General features: G+C 32.5%; 1 protein-coding gene across 1 annotated transcript; it reads left to right on the top strand.

Moving 5' to 3' along the window:
* The first annotated feature begins 5,278 nt into the window (after nucleotides 1–5,278).
* LOC113563621 lies at nucleotides 5,279–10,264 on the top strand. Its single transcript, XM_026975460.1, has 2 exons — nucleotides 5,279–7,235; nucleotides 9,122–10,264. Exons 1-2 carry the CDS (start codon nucleotides 6,327–6,329, stop codon nucleotides 10,163–10,165), a joined length of 1,953 nt encoding a protein of 650 aa, XP_026831261.1. The 5' UTR covers nucleotides 5,279–6,326; the 3' UTR covers nucleotides 10,166–10,264.
* The last annotated feature ends 1,171 nt before the right edge of the window (nucleotides 10,265–11,435 follow it).

The following is an 11,435-nucleotide window of genomic DNA, read 5'->3' as shown; positions in this document are numbered from 1 at the left end:
CCATTTGAGAAACGGTTTAAATAGAAACCGTTTCTAGACCTAAATTTCAACAACCTATTTTTCACGTTTCCACAGAAACGAAAAATTAATTTTATTAAATTGATTCGAAATTATATAATTAATATAGAAAGAATAATAATTTCTTAAGTTCTTCTTAATTTGTGAGTATTAATTATTTCTGTTTAATTTGTGAGTATTAATTAGTTTACATCGTTTCAATGTACTCGATTATGGAACAAGAGACAAAAATCAACACAAGTGTGTGTGTGTGTGTGTGTGTGCTTAAGTATACATAATTTTACACTTTGAAATGCAAAGATTAATTTCTATAATTATATGAATTTTATCTTGGCAAATTTCAAAAAGTGTTGGATATATAGAGATTTTGTTTGTTATAATTACGTAAAAGCTATTAAAAAAATGTTTTCATTGAAAATGATTTATGTATCATACATCCTTTTATATGATTATTATATGTCATGTCCATTCATATGATGTGATGATTCTTTTGTAAGTGAAACAAAAACAGTTGTACATATTTTATTTTTAAATTTATGTTTTTATTTATACATTTACATTGCGCGGAAAAATAGCATAATTATTGCGCGCGCCGGCATCGAGCGCGCGTTCGCATGATCGGTAGACAAGAGATAGAAAAGGCTATATATTGTTTTCTTCTACGCTAAACATTCGAACGTCGAAGCATCGGCCTGTTAATTGTCGAGTGCAGTGGAACTCACATGTTTGTACACGTTCGTGTATTATGCAGTCGGGTTTTCTTTTGTGTGTGCCTAGGCTATCTTGCGAGTATCGGCGCTTTAGTTAATTGAATTATTAACCTTATTTCCCATTATTGCCTTGAACGGAAAGCTGTTCTGTTCCGCAAAAAGAAGAAGAGTTAGGCTTGGGCTCGATTTCATCATCATCTCTCTCTCTCTCTCTCTCTACAGAAGGTGGGAAAAGCCAGTTTATTAAGGTAAGCATTGTGTACTGATTTATTAATATATTCTAATTACATGATTGAGAATTTATTACCTAATTAAGAAATTTATTTATTGAAACAAGTTATCTCGACATGAATATTCTTAACCTATAAATATTGTTACGTGTTCGGGCAGACTTCGGACATAACAATATCACATGATATTGTAAAGAAAGCAAGACAAATTAAATAACGCAGATAAATTGTTTCAATAAATAAAATTCTTAATAGATAATAAATATGCACTATATCAAAATATAAGACGTGTACACCTTCGTCAAAAACAATTTCTTCTCCATCATGTTTATTTCCAAGACGTTCATCTCCAAGACGTTCACCTTGTAATATTGTACTAAGTTCGAAAAGTTCCTCGTCAAGAGGAACTGAGTCTTCACAGTGCTTACATGACATTCCATTAAATACTTCACTTAGGCACTCATCAGGTACGGTTTTGACAGGATTTTTTTATATTTACAAAATCATAATAGCACGGATTAGCATCGATTGCGAACAAACTAAGTTAGATTTTGTTATTTTTTCAATACTTTTAGTTGTCTAAACCTTACATGTTCTTTTCAGATTTGTTTCGTGTTATTATTACAAAATTAGGAGCATTAGAAAACTCTATGAATATACTTCTTCCAATGGTGAAGCAACGTATAGTACACTTCCGACTATCGAAAGTATCTCATATGGAAGGTGTTCCTAAACTTCCAGTTGACAGTGATGAAAATTTGGAAGAATTCGAAAGGTTTTTGGATACTAATACAAATTTTGAGTACATGGTAATTGTTATTTCTGTTGTCCTCTTTATTTGATCTATTCATCAGTGTCAAATAGTGTTAAAGTTAAACTTAAACTTTATGTTTCGAACACTGAAATTCTAACACTACAATTTGAAATTCTTTCTTTTGTATTGTGATTATCTTTTTTTATTGCTTTATGTTTTTCATATAAAACTAACACATTAATTATCATCGTTGTTTGATAGGTTAATACTTTAAGCATATCAGGTGGCACAACTCTTTCTCAGATCAGTAGAAGGACTCTGGAAAGAATAATTACAAAAAATTATGCTAGAAATTTTAACGGTAGGAAGAACACCGAAGAAATCTTTCAAGATTCTTAAAATAAAGGATTTAGTCATAGGTTTGTCTTGTTTTTTCTTCTTTTATAACAAATTTTATATAAATACTAATCATGATAATACATATGATATTACATATGTTAATTTCTTATTGATGTTTACATATAAGTTTTGCGCTGAAAAATTATTTTCTGATTAAATTTTCTTCCAAAAACTTCATTATTGTTGAATCATAATTTCACATGTTTATTGTTGTATCGTCTTAATTTTTAGTATTGATCAACATTTATCACATTTAATATATGGCATTTGATCATATGTAAATTTATCTCGTTTTTTAGCTATTGTCAAGGCTATTGAACCAAATACTGCAATATATAATGTAGAAAAGTTCATAAAAGATTGGCTCAAATTAGCACCTCTTCGTGTAACCTTAGCCGATTCCAGGGCATTGAAGACAAAGTTAAAAAAAGTATAACTTCTCATCGTTTCAGTTTCGATATTAATGTTTATTTTGTATTTACATATTTCTATCCATTCCATTTCAAGAATTTGAGATTTACTAGTTAGTAATTTGCAGGACAATTAGGAATATGTATTATCATAGTATTCTGCAATGTACTCGCACTCGCCACTGAAACGTGTTCTCATTGAAGCATTAAAATAAGTATATATCTCTTTACCACCTAATAATGTATCGCAAAGATGACCGATAACATAAAAGCACTGTTAGTTGTTTTGTTATAATGTTATGCGTAATACAATTATGTAATTAAAAATTAAAACCAAAATCGAGAAAAATTTTTAGTTTAAAAACTTACATTTAAAACTTAAATTTAAAACTTGGTACATATATGTATACGCAATGTGCAATATTATATACTTTTACACATTTTTAGTTGGCGATGTTCCTGATACTTTGACGGTGGTAAAAAGATATAACAAAAATTATATACTTTAATACCATCAAAATATCAGTAATAGTTTAGCATTTTATTTTATAATGTTTCAGTTTTATATTATGTATTAGTTTAATATTACATTAACATTTAGTTTATTTTGTAGCTTGTGTGTGTAATGCTTTTACAACTTTTATATGCGTTACTTAATTTTATTTTAACGTTGTTATTTACTCTTTAAACATTAAGTATCACATTTATTCTCATTTATAATACTAAAAACATCGTACTTTTAAGTTGTACCGACATTTTCCTTATAAAACATATACAAAAAAAGCCTGAAGGTTTAGTACAAATGTACAATTCTAAATTGTGTTGTATTTCTAAAACATATTATTTATAATTATGTTCTGCAAATGTTATCAAAAACAGAATATGAAGTTCACATATATATACAGGGTGGTCCTGAAATTTTACATATATGTATATATGTAAATATAAAAATATAACTTTTAATAAAAAGTGTAGTTGAATGTTTAATCTCTACATGCGCGCGTTCGGAGGGGAACCTCTTTGGTCGCTCTTATTTTATCGTCATTGTGTGTGTGTGTGTTTGTGCGCGCGTGCGTTTGTGTGTAGAATGATTTTAAAGGGAAATCTCAAAGAAAGCGTCTTTTTTGATATAGTATATAAGGTTTGATATAGTATATAAGGTAATTTTCTATATTACCAATACCAATTTCAGAAATCGTTTAAAATACTCTTATATATCAAAGTTTTATTTATATGATAAAACATAAAAAGATATACGTTCAGCCTTCCAAATGATTTTTGTACACTAAAAAACAAAGTGACAAATGTTGTTTCTTAATTTGCCAAAGAAATTTTATATGAAGCATCATTGATAAATTTTCAAGCAATATTTGTCATTATTATTAATTGCACAAAGAGTATATTTAGAAAGCATAATATATCAGTATCTCAGAGGTAGACAGTGTTAAGTCACATTTTGTGCAAAAACAAAATTTTTATATTTTATGAATGAGGTTGTTAAGGAAATGTTAAGTTAATTCATAAAATATAAAAGTCTAGTTTTTTTACAAAAATGTGACTTAACCCTGATCTATCTTTGAGGCATTGATATATAGAATTGATATTTTTCTGACGGTTTCTGAAACGTTTATTTTCCCGAAAAAGAAACGTTTCTCCTAACGTTTTTTTGGTGGACATTTTTCTCCTAAATAAACGTTTCAATAAAATGGTTATGAAACGTTACGGCAAAACGTTTATGAAACGGTTTTGAAACCAATGTGTGCTGCCTGGGATGCCACACAGCAAAATATATCACAAAGATATCTAGGAAATATCTAAATGTCAGAATATCTGATTGTAAATTACTGTCAAGATATCATGAAAATATTTCAGAAACATCTCCAAGATTATAAAAAGTCATGATAATTTCATCTCAGATGTGATATCTGATTCTGTATATATAGATGATATGTATGCCTCATTAAAAGCAGATATTATATGCAATTTATTTCTCAAAACGGAAAAATCACGACAAATAATATATTCCAGACAACATCCCAGGCAGCGCACATACGTTTCAAAGCAGTTTCATAAACGTTTTGACGTAACGTTTCATAACCATTTTATTGAAACGTCGAAAAGTAATAAAATTTCACCTTTTGAAAAAGTGAAGTTACGCACTCTTTATTTACTTCAAAAGAGTCCAAAAGAAGAGAAGAAGAAAAGAGTACTGGATCGGTTTTCCGGATTATTTATAAGGTGATAATGCAAATGTTACTTGAGAGAACGTCACGCCTGGCCTGGCCATCTATCGGTCGCTTGGTGAACCAGAGGCTGCCTGGGATATATGTTTTTAAACGTCGTAGAAATATCTCAGAGACATCTTAAAAATATTTATGCTTTTCGATCAGGTATGAATAAAGATAGTCATGTGCAAATGTTGCACAGATATCTTTTTCAAAGAAAAATGTGATATAGAGTTATGAGATATCCTACAGATATTCTGTGAATATCTGAAAATAAAATATCTCAGATATGACTTAAAATTGTAGGCATATATACCGCCGTATAGTTAGCAGACAAATATGATAAATCTTATTTTTTTTAATTGCAATCGTTTGGGAATCGTTTGGGAAAGTTTAGGAAGCCACTTTTAGAGTTTGGGAAATAATAGTTTTTTAATAATTAATGAAAATTAGTTGAGCGTATAGTTAGCAGACATCATTCCAAATAATGTTCTTTTTTGCTTCTTTCAACGCCAAATCATTTGGGAAATACGCCTGTAATGTTTTTAGAGTTTGGGAAATAATAATTGCATCTCAAAATAAAGTTTCATGTCATCAACCAGACGTGAAGCCAAAAATCTAGGGATTTTTTGACCATAGCCTATATAATGGAAAATGTTTATAATCTTCGATATATCTCATTGTTTTCTAATGTTTTCTATTGCAATCATTTGGGAATCGTTTGGGCAAGTTTAGGAAGGCACTTTCACAGTTTGGGAAGCAATAATTTTTATAATTAACGAAGATTAATGAAGCGTATAGTTATCAGACATCATGCTAAGGGCCAATCTCTTATTCTTTGATCGCAAGGAAATAAATAGCAAACTGTGATTGGTCAATTCTACGACTACATTTACGACTACAATTCATTGTAGACGGTCTTTTATGTGTTTTGTGCTTTGACCTTACACCTACGTTGTATCCACTGGACCTCACGAATCTCTTGTGTATATTTGACTATACTGTATCGCATGTCTTAAGAGCGATTCGGGTAAGTTTATTTGCATCGCTTACATAGTTACACACATTGTTTAAACACATCCAAGTATTACTTAATTGTTATTTAATTAATAATATTGAATAAAAAAATAATATTAAATATTAAAAGTAATTAAAAAAACTTATCTTGTTCCAGCCTTACGAGACGTTTCACCGATGTCTCTCCATGGGATTAGTGCCATTCAATTCCGAATTCTCATTTGGAAGCAATCGGAACAAGCAACGAGAAATGTTGTTGTCCCTCTGTTTGGAGCAGCGATGGTCCACGGTTTTAGTGAAATGTGCTATTGAGTGGTCTGACAGTAGTGCCTCGTATTTGTACCCCACTTTCCTCAAATGAGTTGTCCAAAGAGCATCTGAAATTAAGATATTCGCGGATCGACTCTGTGTTCCTCTCTTTGACCAGTCAGGTAGCAGTATCGGCAAGGCCGACGTGAAGACTCTGCGATTTTGCTCGCAGCAATTAGAGTACCTGTCTAACGTGGTAGGTAAGCTACCGTTCGCAACACCGGACTTGATGAAGCAACGAAGGACGCTGGAACATGTCTTCACGTACTTCCAAGTGCTCATTTGGTTCTATGATGTTGGACTGTTGCCCAAAACAGGACTTGAATAAGGGCGCTTTGCCTATCTCCTTAGCGTTGAAAGTGTCTTACCCGTACGAGAAGCTTTTGGCACTTTACAAAGAGAGACGAGCTCAGGTTCTGACGAGAAATAATAACGCTGGCAACGAAAACTGGGAGACCTTTTTCATCGATGAACTGATGACACGCGAGTGTTCCAAGTTGAAGGCACAGTGGGAGAGAGAGGGTGGCACTACTACGGGCAGCTGCTATCTGCCACCATTGTTGCAATCCTTGTTACGAAGTTACTTAACCGATTGTCACCAGACGGAAAAGAATGAGACCACCTGTAAACATCAGATTACGATTTATCTTCTGATGGATCTGGCTATCCTGCTGCAACGGTCTTATCCCGCGGTGGATCAGCTCAAGTATTCATTTGCGTTCAAGAAGAGCCCTAGCCTTATTAAGCTCACTCAGGCATTCTGGTTGCTCGATGACGAAGACTATCAGGGTTTCCTCGATATGACTGGTCAACTGATCTCCGACTTCGACGTCAAGGATTGGCATCACAGATTAATACTACGTACTTTGATACGTAACAGCCAGCACAAACTGGCACTCGTGTACCTCCGCGTAAGGAAACCACCTTTGTCTTCCATGGAGGAGCAAGGTGTGGCCGTAAGCCTATCGGTGGAGCACGGTCTGGTGCAGTCGGCCTTCCATCGCCGACCGCCTTGCCACTACGAACAACTGTTGAATATCTTTAATTTGCGTACCAAGGATTCGCTGTACGACAGTTTCGTCTTTATCACGATCGTATTATTAATAACCGTTGTATGTGTACCGGCTATTCTGTTAATTATGCCGCATCAGAACTATGTCCAGGTGAGTGTAATCAGAATTCCCATTACTCCCATTTATTTAGAAAAGGAATTAACATTAAGTTATTTAAAGTCTAATAGTTCAAAATTACGTGCATTTTTAAATTTTGTTTCTAAACTGTGCGCGCATATTTCTTTTGTTTTATTTTTTAATGAATATAATAATTGAAGAAAGTATCTAAATTTTATCAATCTGAACCTGAATTTTAAGGAATTTACCGACACTAGACCAGAAAAACAATTGAATCAAATAACTGTTGAAGTCATGTAACTTCTTTTGTTAGTTTTCTTTGTTGCATCATTATTGAGAGAATATTTGGCACGCGTAAAAAGAGAAGATATAGTGAATGTAACAAATAGTGAATATAACGTAGTGAGAGTAAGTTTCGTAACAATTCGTAAAGGTTCGTCTACATAAGACGCAGAACGCGAGTCGCAGGTCGCAAGATTGGGTCGCAATTAAGACGTATCTTATTAGGTGACGACTATCGACTATTTTTATTTGATACTTCGCGACCTGCGACTCGTGTTCTGCGTCTTATGTAGACGAATAAAAAGAAATAGTGGAATAGCAATTTTTGACAATTTTCCGTAATCGTAATATCTGTCACATGAATCTGGATTCATCCCAGTAGGAAAATAAATAAAATTTTAAAACGATGTTGATAAATATTGTGCAATAATAGGTTTATGAAAGAAAGATCACAATCATTTCATTAACATGTTTATTTAAAATGTTTATTTTGTAGGCAAATTTTATTTAGAATTAATTTCGATAAAATCGTTTTGTTATGGCAAGGAAAGATCACAATAATTTTACGATTTTATCGGGATGAAATTCATTCTAAATAAAATTTGCCTACAAAATATATTTAATTTTTTAGAGTGTTATATATTATTGTGTTCTATTTATTATAATTATGTAATATTTCAAAATTAAGTTCTTTATTCATTTCCTTTCAAATTTCTGCAGAATGTGCAGGAAAATTGTTCGTCTTAAAATGATGCATATGTTTCTGAATTAATAGAATTGCTTCTGCATTCGAAACGTTACAAGGTCGTCTAATAAAATAAAGAAAATAAAAAATAAAGAAAAAATATTACTTTTAACATTTATTATTTTTGGAAATATTTTGTGAAGTAAACAAATCATAATAATGCTTTAAAAAACATGCAATTATTTTGAAAGTATAATTTTGAAATATTACGTAATAATTATAATACATAAATAGAACACAATAATTGTATATAACATACTCTAAAAAAATTAAATATAATAAAATGATTCCATCTTATAAATAGTTTTGTTCTGGAATAGAATATCGCTGCGTTTTAAGTCTAACAACTTTGTTGACGCGTAGTGGTTGAATTGGTTCCTAGAGCGAGAAATTACTGCATCTTTAATGCCCGGTTTCTTCATACCTCTCAATAGCTATCTTCCAGATAACTAAAAATTTATTTCATTGAAACCTCTGATTACGTATTTAAGGGATAGCTATTCTTCATACTACTCACTTTTGACATAAAGTGTCTAGAATGTTACTATAAATTACCATATTCTGTCAGGGTACAAAGATGAAGAAAACTGATTCTACGAGATATCCTTTGGATAAAGTTATCGAGAGGTGAAGAAATTGGGCCTAAGTCCAACGAATTTGTTGGCGTGCAGTTAATTATATAAAAATTTGTCCGACCATCAGACATTGCCAGAGTATCGCGATTTAAAATTTGCATTTAAATTTAGAACTTCCTGGCGAATAAAAGTTTCTATACTTGAAATTAAATATATTTTGTAGGCAAATTAAATTAAGTGTTTTTTGTAATTGCTGTAATAAATGTTAAAAGTATTATTTTTTTTTCTTTATTTTTTTATTTTCTTTATTTTGTTAGATGGGACGACCTTGTAACGTTTCGAATGCAGAAACAATTTTGTTAATCCAGAAACATATGCATCATTTTAAGACGAACAATTTTCCTGCTCGTTCTGCAGAAATTTGGAAGGAAATGAGTAAAGAACTTAATGGGAGGTGGAAACCGCATTCTGTGTATACGCATGTAAGAGAAAATAAAAATGAGAATCTCGAGAAAGCTCGAAAGAATTTGGGTATAAATCTACAATATGCAAGACCAATCATCAATATAATTGACAATGATACTATTAATGAGCTGTCGGATACACCAGAGAGATCATCTTATGATAACGATGATGAAGATGATTATTATGATAGCGATGATGAAGATTCTACGGATATTGAATCTTTTGCTCTGGTTCTTTCACCAACGGAATGCGAGAAAATAAAGCCCGAGGAAACTAACAATAAACGAAAGAAATTAAAATCACGAATTTGGCCCAATGTAATTACAAATGTGTTTTGGAAATTGTATAAATTTCCTTGCGCCTTTCTAGGCAAATGGTCATACGTACGTACACACAAGGATAACGAAAATATTGAATCGTCTGGATTTTACTTGAAATTTAAAGGTATATGCAAGAGTAAAAACAGTAACAACAACATTGTTGGCGTAGCCGAAAAAGAACCAGTTAATGGAAAGCTACAATTAATTATCAAAACGCGTGACACACGCAATAATTGTCATGAAGATGTGAAAAGACCATTAAATGGTTTAAACAGAAAATTAATTGGTCAAAAATTGAAACGAAGGAGAATTGCAGGATATCGACAGAAAGTACTTGCGGAGAATATGGAATTTGGAGAGAACGAACCTCCATGGATACAAAAATGTCATGTTTATAGACAAGCAAAAATGGAATGTAACAAGGAAGATCTTGGCATAAAATCAAGTGTGAAAATGGACATGATAACTAGCATCCGCAATATGTTAGAAGACATCCGATACCGCAATGCTATCCGTGAGATTGGAGTAAAGAAGTTTTATGTTTTTTTTACTGCAGCCCGGAACAAATTTTCGTAGAAAAAGAATACTGCCGAATAAAAAACGGATGTTCCCGAATTTGTCTGGATGCCACCGGTAAGGTAGTAAAAAGATTTGAAATTTTCCCAGGACAAAAAACTGGTCACGTATTTTTATACACAATTACAATCAATTTTGAAAGTAAAACTCTTCCTGTATATCAAATGTTGTCGGAAAAACATGACGCAATCTTCATCACATTTTGGCTTCAAGAATGGATACGCACATGTGAGGCGACAATACCAGACGAAGCTGTTTCTGATTTAGGACGTGCTTTATTATTGGCTATGTGTGAAGCACTTAACCGCATGACATTAAAGGAATACGTCGACGTTCTTTTTAAATGGGCAACGAAAGACAAACATAAAAATCCTCGTCCTTTTAATACTGTAATAAGAGCGGATGTGGCTCATCAAATGGCTGCTGTCGCCAGGTGGAAATGTATCAAAGACTTGCATCATCCTGTTATCAAAGGTTTCTATCTTCGTACAATCGCTTTAATGATTGATTGTCAAACAGTACAAGAGTTTGAACATGTATTTCGGCTAACATGCATTGTTGCACTGTATCTCGACCAAGATGAAAGTATAGTGATATCAGGGAAACAAATGTCAGTTTTTCAAGCTAGACGCGTTTTGGAAGAATACATGGCTGAACGTGGACAGATCATCGAGAAGCTGGAGACGTCGAGAGAGAATATCGAAATTGACAAGGAAGTTGAAAATACTTTGAATTCAGCTGAAGAAAAAGATAATAAGAATTTAACTGTCACTCATCAATGGATTAAAAATCTTATTGCAATGTCTACACCTCTGGATCAGCGAAAGATGAAGTGTAAGGCTGTAAACGGTTTTTATTTTCCGGAATTCATACAGCCACTTGAACGAATTGCTAAAGAGTTTCCTATATGGACTGCAGCGGCCCTCCCTGGTAAACAAACGCACGCGTCAACAGCTTGGCAGGAAGGATATTTTACTGAGGTAAAGAAAAAAATTTTTGAAGGCATTCCTTTGCCATGTTCCGCAATTCGATTTTTGAAAGAGCATATTGATGACTTGCATTCTGGCACTAATGAGGTAATAGCAAAATTAAAACATTTTAATCACAATCATTGGCAGCCAATATCGTCTCCACATAAACCAGAAGAAAGATTAGCCTTGCAAAAACCTGCTCGAGTTCCAAGTTTATCTGTTAAAAAATCAGAATCCCCGCGAAAAGTCACTCCTGCTTCATGTTCGTTTGATGAAGAATTAGGATTCTTGTTGCAAGA

Source organism: Ooceraea biroi, chromosome 2 (genome assembly GCF_003672135.1).
Source record: "Ooceraea biroi isolate clonal line C1 chromosome 2, Obir_v5.4, whole genome shotgun sequence".
Lineage (NCBI taxonomy): Eukaryota > Metazoa > Arthropoda > Insecta > Hymenoptera > Formicidae > Ooceraea > Ooceraea biroi.
This window is presented reverse-complemented; position numbering and strand designations above follow the sequence as displayed.